General features: G+C 38.1%; 1 protein-coding gene across 3 annotated transcripts in view; it reads right to left on the reverse strand.

Annotated features, from left to right (window-relative positions):
* The window catches only part of ptprk (protein tyrosine phosphatase receptor type K), a 542,188-nt gene that overhangs the window by 49,542 nt on the left and 478,038 nt on the right, over positions 1 to 14,608 (reverse strand). For 2 of the 3 annotated variants that reach the window (XM_048597193.1, XM_048597191.1), the window contains 4 exons: positions 12,526 to 12,710; positions 5,467 to 5,554; positions 4,118 to 4,194; positions 1,122 to 1,158 (listed from right to left, as the gene is read on the reverse strand). In XM_048597193.1, coding sequence (XP_048453150.1) covers positions 1,122 to 1,158; positions 4,118 to 4,194; positions 5,467 to 5,554; positions 12,526 to 12,710 — 387 coding nt within the window. Of the gene's footprint in view, positions 1 to 1,121; positions 1,159 to 4,117; positions 4,195 to 5,466; positions 5,555 to 12,525; positions 12,711 to 14,094; positions 14,107 to 14,608 lie in introns of all 3 variants that reach the window. The other variant, XM_048597194.1, reaches the window with a different exon arrangement.

Raw genomic sequence — 14,608 nt, forward strand, 5'->3', positions numbered from 1 at the left:
TTCAGCTCAAGGGATTCTTCATGAATCCCTTTGATGTCATGATTCCCCCTAGTTTTCGCATAAGAAATGGACAGGATTAGGCCACTTGGCCCCCTCAAGCCTGCTCAAATTTCAATACGATTACAACTGACCAGATTGTAGTCTTGCCACCATTATCCTGCCTAGTCCACAAAACCTTAAACTCCCTTATAGACCAAAAATCTGTCCGATACAGGCTTCAATATATTCAAGGGAACTGATCTTGGGGACAAAATTCCAAAAATTGATGATCTTCAGAGAAGGAATTATTTTTCATTTCAGTCTTAAATAGGAGAGCCCTTATTTTGAAACTTTGTCCCCTAGATGCAGATTCTCCATGTGGGGAAACATTCTTTTAGCATGCACCCTGCCAAATCTTCTTAGAATTTTATATTTCAATAAGATCACCTGTTACTTTTCTGAAGCCTTTTGAGAACACACCATACCAGATAAACCTTTCGTTACAAGGCAACCTCTTCATCTCAAGAACCAATCCAGGGCATCTTTGCTGAGCTGCTTCCAGTGCAATTTTTTTTTTCTCTCATGAGGGGACCAAATCTGCACACAGTGTTCCAACTTTACTAAACTATCCTCCTCAACTCTTCTCCTGTATGTTCCTCTTTCCCAGATGCAATTCTCTAAAATTCCACCCCAAAACCATTCTGCCTCTAAAACTGCCTTCCTCCCTGACTCCCCTGAATTTCCATCTTTTTGTTTTAGACTTTGGTTACCCCTCCTTACTTTCCTCCTTTTGCTTGGTGCTTTTCTTCCCCATACCTTCCGGATATTCCTTTCTTAATGTTGTTACACAGATGCGAGCCAGCTGCTGTTCCCATAGTGTGCAAGAATTGATGGATTAAGAGTGCACTGGATTTTGTCACTACACATGTTCGCATTTCATCCAGCTGTCTATTTCTCATTTACAATTTGAAGTTTATAATTTCCAGGATAAGTGGATTAACTGCAGTTTCTAGAACAAAGAACTTTGGGCTGCAACATTATGTCACAACACTTGTTTTCATTATTTTGTGAGATCTCATATAATGCAATTAAATTCCAAAATGTACGTAAGTTGTATCTATTACTTCATGCAAGATTCTTACCCTGTGTAGCTATATAATGACTTGGTCTGTGATACCCCTACAAAGGAAGAAAGTTTCATAAATTTACATCATCTGGAAAGAGGATTAATCTGGTCTCTACCAGTCCTATTTGAAGAAATGTATAACATCAAAAGTCTGTCATTGACAATGATTTTATGAATAACAGTAACATCACTACCATGCTTAAAAGCACCAAAATGTTAAAGGTCAGTGTGTTGAACTGAGTTCCAAAAAGTTTAATGACTGAAGCCCACTTAGAAACAAGAGTTTAAACATCCATTGTAATTGATTAAGAACAGATTCGTAATGAAAGAATTATTTTGATTTGAAGCTCAAGGAGGAAAATGAACTACAATGACAGTGTTATGAAATGATAGTTATGTCTACACGTATTTTTTTTGCTCAACTTTTCATAATAGGGCAGGTTAACAACAGTTCAGTGACCTTATACAGTATGGTACTTGTGAACACTTTTCTCATAACACATATGTACAGCTTATGATACACAACAGAAATGATAGATTAAACACAACAATGGCATGTTTATATTGAAACAGCATGCTCACCGTCATGTATGATGTGATTTATCAGAATTTAATACCCTCATTAAAAAGGTGATTAAAATAAACAAATAAATCTAGTGACGGAAAGGAAGAAAGTACTGTAATTAATGTAAATGAATTGAAGCACAAGAGATGTTTGCAAATAATAAAACTGCAGAAATCTTCAAAAGGTGCAACTTCAGGATTGCCATTAGCAGTTTGGTTTTACAGCAAAATGAGCACTGTAATATTAATTTAGAGTCAGGCAGAAGCAGTATTGAGTGATTTCTGGCAGGGTGAAACTTAATCCGCATTTTAAAAGTTCTCTTGGATCCTTGAAACATTTTTCAAATATACCCGACTTCAGCTCAAATAGTTATGAGCAGACAAGCTCTCGTCCACACTTCTGAAATATTTTGTTCGATTTTAACCCTGTTATATTCTGGTTAGGGATCTTAAAGCAGTCATCTCTGGCTGAAACCTATGCTACAGCCATGAATCTCAGACCAGTAACTGCAGCATCAACGTAATTTCTGTTTGATACAGGGAGTGGAAGTGATAGAAGAGCAAAAGAATATGCTAAAAAAGTACTTCGCTGAAATTGTCTAAACATGAAATTTAAATACAAGTTGTATGTGAGATTTGTTTTAGGTAATTAACAGCTGTAGATTTTTTCAACTAAGGCATTCTTATTTTTAGAAAGGATAAGATCAGATAATCTAGTTAGCCTGATCACAGTATCTTGCTTATTCCGATATTTTAAATTCATTTCTATTTAGATTGCTGCAGACAATGTCATGGTGACTCAAATTATTAACAACATCTGCGCTGAACATAATCTACACAGGGAATATTTCATTGACAAGATCTATATGTAAGCATAAATTGTACCCACATAGGAATACTTTGAGAGTTTCACGGAAATCTATCGAAATGTTTTCATAATTATTAAATAATGGGACACAGAAACAAAATGGAGCTACGTTGAAAGTCGACAGGATAATATGCACAGTCAACAACTGTCCAACAGAGAGGTGGTATTAAAGGAATGCAATTAAAATCGTACTCAGATTATATTCAATTTTTTAAAAAGATAAACTAGACTTCAATGTGGAATTCTGTTGTTGCTACAAATCTTAATGAAAGTCTTTTTAAATGACAAAATGCAGTTTAGCAATTTACATTAGCAGGTTGTTCATATTTGTGAACAGCGGCCAATGGAAAAGCTGCAGCTCTGAAATGAGTCAACAGGATTAATTCTGTTTAACCAGGTGTCTAGCTAACAATTCTGATTTCAAAATTAATATAAGCATTAAAGTACAGGGGGGACTAAGACATGTTCAGGAGTACACAGCAATATTTTGTATTGACATGGCTTTTCTTTTTACAGACCTCTGTTTCAAAACAATAAAGAGGCAGAATGCCTTCCTCACCAGCACATTTCATAGAAGTGTTTGTGTTTGGTCTTCAGGGCATAAATACAGGTTGATTTTGAGAACTTGAGGTATTACACTGAGAATCTGGTCATTTCAAGTCGATCATATACAAATTTAAATTTATGATCACAACGACCACAAAGCAAAACAACTTTTTCCTATATGTTTGATTGGCCAAATTAAGAGATTTGGTAAATTTTGAGTTATCGCAGACCCAAAAATTTTGGCCACTTTGTATCATTTTAGAAACATACAGCTAGTAATTTCACCTAAAACATGAACACTAAACAAAGTTCTAAGGAGATCAGATAACCATAAAATATATATAATGATGACTAACTTACATGCAAGAGTTCACCTGTTTGTTCTCTTCATAGTGTATGCTTTTAGGCATTGTTCCTTAACAGTGTCATTGGAGTTCAAACAACTCGCAACTTTAGTTCTTAGAATTTTAATAACCAAGCAAAGCTGGTGCTTAAAGTGCAGCCACGAGTAAGCAGTTATTTTGTTCATTTCTATATAATGTACTTCAAAGCTGATTTCCCCCATCATAAGCTAATTCACAATTTAGACCAAATTGGTTTAAATCTGTAAGATTAATGTATATTCTGCATGACAGTCCTTTTACAATAGCAGACAAAAATGTTATAAATAAATGCTATTACTCAAAATTACAGAAGTTGAGTTAAAAATCAGAATGTATTTTATGAAGAGAATCAAATGGGTTTGCTCAGCTATGTACTGCATGTACTGCTTGCTTTAGTAACATGTTGATATTAAATGACTGGTATTAAAATGAAGACAATCTAACTTTTTCAGTGTGATACTTACATCCCTGTACAGCCATATCTACAGCCCAAACCAAAGCCAGATGTGAAAGAAAAGCACAACAGTGTCAGTGAGTGCCAACAAATTTAATATACAAGGTGCAAATTTTAAACAGCAGCAATCTTTAGACACAACACAGGAAAGAAAATCAAATGCTAAAGTATCTTCAGAGCTCGGAAATATGACTTACGTCAATATAATTTGCATTAATGTAATCTGATGTTGAATCATCCTCGAGTGGCTGCAAAATGACTCTGGAGTGGTCATCTATAGGAAGTAGAATGAACGCATAGTTCATATTCATTTTGATTAATAATACACAATACAATATCATTATTTAATTCATTCAAAAACTGACAATATGTGAAAGTGATCTTTAAGTCATGAAGACTGCAAATTTTAGAAATATATTTGTGCGAGTTGATTTTTCCCCCCAAGAATTTGACAAAATGCAAAAACTGAACAGTATCTTCATGAAAAAAGGTGATGTCTCAAAATATCAGTTTATATTTCATAGCAAGGGTTGTTTTAACTAATATTTTTCCTTCCCTGCAAGAATGCAACAATACAGGACTCCTTGAAAATTCTAGATTTTCAACATTACACTTGCTATGAGAAAAGAGCACTACGAACTGCTGAACATCAGGAACTAGTGAAGATTCCACTGAAACTTTTGCTTCTGGTAGAAGTTTATTATATGTTAGAGTTGTGACTGATCATTTAACTAGATATAACAGTTCAAAATGTAATTACAAAGTTATATCAGTATAAATGCTAATGTATTACAAAATCACACAGTACAAAACTTTGCTTATTTGGTTCATTGGTCGCTTGTTGACCTCTGTCAGGTATTCATAGATTCAAGCATCAGCCAAACAACTTCAGAAAAAAATTATTTAAGTACAGAAAGAATAAGACATCATGTTCTCGGAATAATTGCACACAGATGTCCAATGGTGAACTGCACTCAAAAGAAACTTAGGACGGTAATAAGGCTCCAAACCAGAATCCCTGATCTGCTCCTCTCCCAATTGTGAACACAGTTTTAAACTGGGAGCATGATTTCACAAACTCTTTTCAGTATTTGTCAGCTTTTTCCAAAGTGTGGGTTAATCTCTAATATGCATTACACAGGATGAACAAATGAACGATTACAAAACCAGGTAAAATCAGAAGCAGTTAGCATGGATTTATAATGGACAGATTAAATCATACTGACCAATTATATTTTGAGCGACAACCACATGGTTACAATGAACGGTGGACGTCATAGACACAGATTTTCATGGATTGCCTGAATAAGGTGCTTTATAAAGTGATGTTGCAAAAATCAAGGCGCTTGATGATAAAATAAGGGCAGCAAAATAAATAGAAAAGAAAAAACAAACTGACTTTGAGATATTCAAAAGATTGTTCAATGTTAGACATTTTGCCCTTCTATACAATAACTTGAAGAAACATAGACAAAAAGTCACATTCTCACGAATAAGACTGCATCAAAAATAAATTTTGACCATTGCTGCTTATTGACCAACTCACAAGCTATAATATTTCCATAGCGATTCTTTGTTCTGTTCTGATCCTTCTTGGCAATGTCCCAGGAAGCAGACTGCCCCTCAAAGAAACTCTGCAAAAGAACATTTTTTTTTGTTGAGCAATTATTTCTGCTTTTCACTGAACTCAACTGATCCACATTTCATAAGCCTATCTGATCAATGTCTTATTGGTTGAAATACATCGTAATAGCTTCATTATTTTAACCTAGAGTAAATAATGTGAAAACTTACACATAATGAGCAAAGCCAATTTGCTACATTTAGACCCATTTATAAATATTTTGAATGAGAAGTACATTGTGTGCCTGTTGCTGAATTCAAAAAATATCTGGAAGTTCATATCATCTTCTGTGACTTTCAGGACTATTGATCAAGAGCTGGAAACGAGCATTGGGTGGATCACTCTTTGTCTGGATGCAGAGACACAATGCGCTGAGTAGCCTTCTTTAATCCCATAAGGCTTTATGTCTCTAAATGCTTTTGATTGCAAGATTTAAAGATCATACTTTTCATGAAATATTACCAGACAATTTAGGATAATAAATTTTTTGAAAGTCATAGCTCAGTATATTTTTCTATGAAACTCAACAAACTGCAATAAATACAATGCACTGTGTGTCCTCATATCTATTTTTCTACCTTACAATAAAATGCATACAGGAAGATGCACAGAAACAACAAATTTCTACAGGAAACGTTGCCAGTAAAACCACAAGTACTGGCTTAACGGTTAGAACTATCTGCATTGTTTTCAGTAGCATAACCTTGAGGTTTTGACTTGTTAAAATGACAAAATGCTAACAATTAAGCAATAAATTCACAAAAAAAAAACATTAAAAGCAACACAGCACAATTTATACCGATGCCTGGTGTTATAGCTAAAGAATATGTTGCTTTTCTAAGGAAAAAAAATCAGTTGCTATATTTAAACCAATTCTCAGCATATTTAATTTCACTTCTCATGTATCCTAAACATCCTAGTGCAAAAGAAAATAATTATACAATATGCCTGCTAATTTGTTGCTAAATGAATCATATCTCTAACGCATTGTCTGTGGGGTTAAGACAATAAGATATAATAGTAGAATTAAGCCACTTGGCCCATCAAGTTTGCTCTTCCATTTGATCACAGCTGATATAATTCTCAGCCCCATTCTCCTGCCTTCTCCCCATAACCCGTGATCCCCTTACTAATCAAGTTATTTATCTCCATCCTAAATACATCCAGTAACCTGGCCTTCACAGCCTTCTGGGGTGATGAGTTCCACAGATTAACTACCCTCTGGATGAAGAAATTTGTCTCAGTTCTAAAGGTCCATCCCTTTGCTCTGAGGGCATGCACTTGGGTTCTAGTCTTTCTCACTATTAGAAACATCTTCTCCATGTCCTCTCTATCAGGCCTCTCGGTATACTGTAAGTTTAAATGAGATCACCGCTCATCCTTCAAAACTCTATGGAGTACAGATCCAGAGTTCTCAACTGCTCCTTATATAACAAGCCGGTCATCCCTGTGATCATTTTTGCAAACCTTCCCTGGACCCCCTCCAATATGAACACATCCTTCTTTAGATACAGTGCTCAAAACTGCTCACAATATTCCAAATGTGGTCTGACCAAAGTCTTATACAGCCTCAGCACTCTCTGCTCTTATATTCTAGTCCTTTTGAAATGAATGCTAACATTATATTTGCCTTTCTAACTGCCAACTGAATTTGCATGTTACCTGAAGAGAATTCTGAACCAGGACTTCTATGTCCCTTTATGCTTAAGAATTCTGAAACCTTTCCCCATTTAGAAAATATTCTCTATTCTTCCTACCGAAGTGTATAACCACACACTTTCCCACATTGTACACCATCTGCCACTTCTTTGTTCACTCTCCTAGCCCGTCCAAGTCCTTCTCCAGCCTCCCTGCTTCCTCATCACTGTCTGTCCCTCCACCTTTGTCATCTGCAAACCTAGCAACAATGCCTTCAGTTCCTTCATCGAGATTGTTAATGTAACGTGAATAACTGTGGTCCCAATTCTAACCCGTGTGGAACTCTACCAGTCACCAGATGCCATCTTGAAAAGACCCCTTATCCCCATTCTCTGCCTTATGTCAGTCAGCCAATCCTCTATCCGTACTAGTACCTTGCCCCTAATACCATGGATTTGTATTTTATTTAGCAACCTCCTGTGCGGCACCTTTTCATAGGCCTTCTAGAAGTCCAAATAAATCATATCCACTGGCTCTTCTTTATCCAACTTGCTCATTACCTCCTCAAGGAATTCTAACCAATTTGTCAGACAGGACCTCCCTTTGATGAAATCATGCTGACTCAGCCATAGTTTACAATGCACCTCCAAGTATTCCACTACCTCATCCTTGGTAAAGGACTCTAAAATCTTGACCAATGATCGAGGTCAGGTTAACCAGCCTGTAATTTCCTGTCTTCTGCCTCCCTCCTTTCTTAGGCTGATAATCAGGTCCTTCAGGTGAAAAGTCAATCATATTTACTGCATTCATTCAAAATGAAATTGATTTGGCTACCTACACTGCCATTCTTACAAATGTGCGGACAAGTGTGGGGACTGCAGGGAAGATGAACAAATTGACGACAGCATCTTAGTACAGGGAGTCATTCAGGGGGCAGAAAGAAAGAGTGATGTAGCTGTGGCAGGGAACTGTACAGTCAGACATATAGATACTGTTCTCTGAAACTATGAGTGGGAGTCCTGTGGATTAAGGATATCTCAAGCCTGGAGAAAAACAGGGAAAGGGAGGGGAGGGATCCAGTGGTTGTCATCCACTTGGTACCAATTGGTAGGACTTGAAAGAAGGTTTTGTTGAAAGACTTTCAACAGTTAGAAGCTAAATTGACAAGCAGAACTTCTAAAGCAATAATACCTGAATTACTCTTAGAGTTATGGGCAAACTGTCACAGGGCAAAGTCAAGGAGTTAAATGCATGGCTCAAAGATTGATGAGTGGAGAGGGTTTCAGTTCATAGGGCAGTGGCACCAGTACTGGGGGAGAAGGCAGCTAATCTGGTGAGATAAGCTTCCCTTTAATAGTGTTGAGACCAGTATCTTGGTGAAGAAAATAACTTAAGGCTGTAGAGAGAGCTTGAAACTAATTAGCAGTGAGGGAGGTTTTGAGAGAAGTGCAAGTTAGGCTTACAAAGCCAGAGGATATGGCAACATTACAGGGTAGCTATTTTGAAAACGATACCCAGAGTGAGACAGGAAGGGACATGAGTATACAGATGCAGAGAATGTCTTGATGCTTCAATACTCGAATGTGCGTAGTACTTAGTACAAAATAGACGAAATTATGGCACAAATGCAGGTTAATGAGTATCATATTATAACAATTACTGAGACATAGTTGAAAGGAGATCAAAACTGGGAACTGAATGGATTCAGAGAGTCACAGATTCATTGAGTGAAAAAGCACAGAAACAGACCCTTCAGTCCAACTTGTTCATGCTGACCAAGTTTCCCAAACTAAACTAGTCCCATTTGCCTTCATTTGGCCCATATCTCTGTAAACCTAAGGTGAGAGGGGAAAGATATAAAAGAGACCTAAGGGGCAGCTTTTTTACACAGAGGGAAGTGCGCGTATGGAATGAGCTGCCAGAAGAGGTGGAGGCTGGTATGGTTACAACATTTAAAAGACATCTGGATGGGTATAAGAATAGGAAGGGTTTAAGAGAGATATGCGCCAAATGCTGGCAAATGGGATGAGATTTATATAGGATATCTGGTTGGCATGGACAAGTTGGACCAAAGCATCTGTTTCTGTGCTGTACCTCTCTATGACTCTCTTCATATATCTGTCCAAAGAGTGGTGAGGTAGCATTGTTGGTATGGCATAGAATAAGTATGATCGTAAATTGAATTAGAAGACAGAATCCATATGGGTGAATATAAGAAATAAAAAGATAAGAGTAGTATATAGATACCCTAACACAAGGAACACTGTGGGACAGAGAATAGATAAGGAGATAATAAGGGCATCTAACAAAAGCAGTTTATTTGTCATAGATGACTTTAAACTTCATATAGATTGGGCTGGTCAGATTGGCAGAAGTAGCCATAAAGAAGAATTCATACAGTTTATTTGGGACAGTTTCCAGGAACAACATATTGTGCAGGAGACACTAACAATATTCTAAAATTACTAAATAATCAAGCGGCAAAAGGGAGAGAAGAAATGAATACAATAACTATGACGAGAGAAAAAGTACTAGGGCAACAAATTAGGCTAAAGACAGCTAAAAACTTTTGAATTGATGGGATGCATTCTATGATGTTAAAAGGAAGTAACCACAGCGATAATGGGTACACTGATAGCAATCATTCAGTTATCGTTAGACTCTGGAGAAGTCCCAGAGGATCAGAAAACTGCTAAGCTAACATCTTTATGTACAAAAGGAAGGGAACCAAAAAGCATGTAACTATTGGTAGGTTAGCTTCACATTTGTTGTTAGGAAAATGTTAGAGTCAATTATAAAAGATGTAATAGGGATTCATGAAGAGGAAATCTGACTTGACAAATGTAATAGAGTTCTTTGAGAAAGTAGCAGTATTGTATCCGCTGATCCCAATGTGGCCTCCTCTAAATTGGGGAAACCAAGTGGAGGCTTAGAGACCGCTTTGTGGAACACCTACGCTCGGTGCATGACAAACGACTGCACCTCCCAGTCGCGAACCACTTCAACTCCCCCTCCCACTCCTTGGACGACATATCCATCCTGGGCCTCTTCCAGTGCCACAACAATGCCACCCGAAGGCTGCAGGAATAGCACCTCATATTTCGCTTGGGAACCATGCAGCCCAATGGTCTCAATGTGCACTTCACAAGCTTCAAAATCTCCCCACCCCCGACCTCATCCCAAGACCAGCCCAGCTCATCCCTGCCTCCTTGACCTGTCCATCTTTTCTCCCACATATCCACTTCTCCCACCTCACTGACCAACGCCCACCCCATTCCTACCTACTAGCCTCATCCCCGCCTCCTTGACCTGTCCGTCTTCCCTCCCACCGACTCGCCCCTCCCTCCCAACTGACCAACCCCCATCACTACTCCCTCCCGACACTCACCTTTACTGGCTCCATCCCTGCCTCCTTGACCTGTCCATCTTCTCTCCACCTAGCTGCTCCTCTATCCACTTTCCATCAATGCTGCTCCCTCTCTCTATTTATTTCAGAGTTCCCTTCTCCTCCCCCATTTCTGAAGGGTTCAGACCAGAAAAGTCAGCTTTCTTGCTCCTCTGATGCTGCCTGGCCTGCTGTGTTCATCCAGCTCCACACCTTGTTATAGCAGTATGTGTATATGTTTGGAGGCATTTGACAAGGTACCACACATTAGGTCACTTAATAAGATAAGAGTCCATGATACTGGTTGTAGCATATTCGCATGGATTGAGGATTAGCTAACTATTAGAAGGCAGAGTGTGGAGAAAAGGGGACATTTTCAGGATGGTGGTCTCTAATTAATGGAGTGTCACAGGGATCAGTGCTGGGCCACAATTATTTACTATATATATTAATGACCTGGATGAGGAAAGTGATCAAGAACCAATTCCTAGTCTTTACTCTGTCTGTAACACCTATTTGTTTATCCATGTCTGTGTCAATCTGTATGGGTGTGTAAAGGGGGCATTTATAAGGGGGTTAGAGATTTCACTGGTAGCATGTAGTTAGCATGCATTTATTTGTAGTAAAGTCATTTTTGTTAAGTATAGAAACTTGGATCATGCTTTCTGTCAACCTGGATCTAAAGGACAATTAAAGTGGGGAATTTTACTTATTTTTCAAAGTCTTTAATTTTTTTGACAACTTTGGGAATAGCAGGTCTAGATTTCCAGCTTGCTCCCCAAGTCAGGAGCAATAGTAAAGGCCTAGGGATGGGCAAGAAATGCTGGCCAGCCAGCGACGCCCACATCCCATAAATGAATAGGAAAAAAAAAATACTAAAAGATGGTCAACCTTAATCCACCAGAACATCTAATACTGTTAAGATGCTTACACGTCCCCCTGCTTTGGGCACACAGGAAAGGGGAGGAGTCACAGAAATGGCTCTTCAGGATACAAACCCCAGTTTGGCTAGGATCTTACTTGTGATTGTACTGTGATGTGAAAAAGGCTTGAAGGAATGAATACTCATTCCTGTATTTTTATGCTTGCTTCTCAGTACATTGAGATAGGTATTAATAAACTAGTTGAATCTGATGGTATTCATAGGTCTGAGCTATTAGAATAAAGGTGCCCAATGATTCAAACTACTGGCAATCTAGTTCACCTTCAGAAAGTCAGAAAACAAAAACCTGAAAAGACAGATTTAATACAGACCACAACAAGATAATTGTTGCATATCAGCTTTTTTTGTTAGGAAGAAGCAAGTTACAGGCAATGTATTCAACTTCTAAAAATGTCCGCAGACCACTTGCAAGTTTGATTAACTCAACTGAACTCGAAAAGGTATTAAGGCAAACCCCAATTTATTAGTTACATATTCTGCTCAGTATTATGAAATTAAAGTTGGAAAACTTAGTTTTCAATGGGAATGAAGAATATTAATCTAGCCAAATTTCAGAGTTAGGTATTGTTACACAGAAGTAAGCACAACTGAATTCTGACACATTAGTAAAAACCGAAAGAACTGCGGATGCTGTAAATCATGAAACAAAAACAGAAGTTGCTGGAAAAGCTCAGCAGGTCTGGCAGCATCTGTGAAGAAAAAAAAAAAAATCAGAGTTAACGTTTCGGGCTCAGTGATCCTTCCTCAGAACCCATCAGTGCCTGGCTTCATATGCGAATCTCAGTTTCAAGCTGCATATCATCCCACTATTCAGGCATTTTCATAGAATCATAGAATCCCTACAGTGTGGAAACAGACCCTTCGGTCCAACAAGTCCACACCGACCCTTGGAGCATCCCACCCAGACCCATTCCCCTGTAACCCACACACCCCTGAACACTATGGGCAATTTAGCATGGCCAATCCACCTAGCCTGCACATCTTTGGACTTGGGATTCTTTTATAATTTTCTTACCTCATATTCCTCTTTAAAACCATAGCCCTCTGATGTTTTCATCAAGTTGATATGCTGTAGTAAGTCTGCAACACGAATAGCTGGATGGAGCTGGCCAGTTTGGTATGGAGATTCTGTGGGCTCACAGTGATAACGGGGAACATCTAACAACCTGCTTGACTCCGCTGAGACAGTATGGTTTTCATCTATGAAAATGAGGATAATTTATTAGGTACACAACTTCTCAAGTACGGTCCAATATAAGACTCAAGATAAAAAGTGTGCAATTTAAAACATGTCCATTTGTTGTATGACACAAAGAAAAAAAACCTTTCAGAAACAGAACAAAGTTTCAGATGGAAGCATTTTATGTATTAGTTCACCTCACTGTTTCACCTGCAAAATTGTACAGTTGCAAGGCTGTAATTCAATTAATCCAGAACCCACCTTCCTAACCACCGTTAAACGAATGATTATCAACCCTATTTTATAAGGTAAAGATCTGAAGGAGTTAATTTTCTTGTGACATTCAGCTCCACCCAATCTGATGATGTCACATGTAGTCTGTGGTAGACACGAGTTCTACACTTGCCTTTATAGGGAGCAGATGTATTCTGTAAAGTTCCCAAGAGTCGTCGTAATTATACCTGACTAGTAATATCATTGTACTTACTGTTATCATGCAATAAACCATCTTGCTAACTAAAATCTGTGCCTCTTCTGTAAAGACTCTAGAGTAGTGCATCCTCAACAACTGATCATTAGATAGGCTCTAGACAAAGGATTGGTGACAGCTAATGAGCTCAAACAACCCTTACTCAGAACCATATATTAGCAGGCGTGTTGATATCATGAGGTGGTAATCAGGTAATGCCATAGGGTCCTTATTGGAAGAGGTCAATGCCCACATGAACAAAATAACTCAATGAGTTCTATTCCATTGACTTTACTAAGACATAAACATACACCAACGTTTTTCAACATACTATAGCTTAGAATTCAGCCACTCTTGGTATATAAACAAGGATTGATTATTAAGGTATGTATTTTCTCTATTGGGATGGTTCACTCAACATTTATTTCTACTTCTGTTAAAAGATATTATGGTTCAGTATAATCATTCACCCAACATGCCAACAAGAACATGCACATGACCTTTTGAAAAATCTATAAATATAGCTTGCATCCATTTATCATGAAATAAAAGAATTATAATATTGCCAACAAACTACTGCTGTGAATGCAAGATTTTCTTTCCTAAAATTTCTATCGGAATATCAACCAAAATGATTATTCCAAACAGTTTTCTTCAGATATTGTGCTTACACAGTTATCTGCCGACCACTGAAGACAGCACATAGCAGTATTGTTAGGAAATGTGGAGTCGATAGGAGAATGAATAGGAAAGATCAGTTCCAACGCTGGGTGAAATATAATTTGTACTTCACCATTGACATGTCATCGGAATGGGTTCACAAGTCCCACCTTTGAAAACCAAATTCATTGACAAACATACATTTGACACTATCACAGTATCTTTACTTCCTGCGTCACCTATAACTGTGCTGTTTTGCAAAACAAAACACTCACCGGCAATGGGTACTTTGTGGAGTAGAGCAGCAAAGAGAAACGACACGATTAACATTTAAACATATACTTCAAAAAAGCTTAAATACATCGAAATATGCAGACTGAAATCAATTAATACATAATTCCAACATGGACCATACGTTTACTTTGACATATTTAAAATCTTTTCAGGTCCCAAAACCACAAATTAATTCCAAACCTGATTGAACTGTTTTTGAGATAACAAGGTGTAGAGCTGGATGAACACAGCAGGCCAAGCAGCATCAGAGGAGCAGTTGGGCTGACGTTTTGGGCCTAGACCCTTCTTCAGAAATGGGGGAGGGGAAGGGGGTTCTGAAATTAATAGGGAGCGAGGGGGAGGCTGATAGAGGATGGATAGAGGAGAAGATAGGTGGAGAGGAGACAGACAGGTCAAAGAGGCGGGGATGGAGCCAGTAAAGGTGAGTGTAGGTGGGGAGTTAGGGAGGGGATAGGTCAGTCCAGGGAGGACGGACAGGTCAAGGGGGCGGGATGA

This window comes from Rhincodon typus, chromosome 5 (genome assembly GCF_021869965.1).
Source record: "Rhincodon typus isolate 14 chromosome 5, sRhiTyp1.1, whole genome shotgun sequence".
Lineage (NCBI taxonomy): Eukaryota > Metazoa > Chordata > Chondrichthyes > Orectolobiformes > Rhincodontidae > Rhincodon > Rhincodon typus.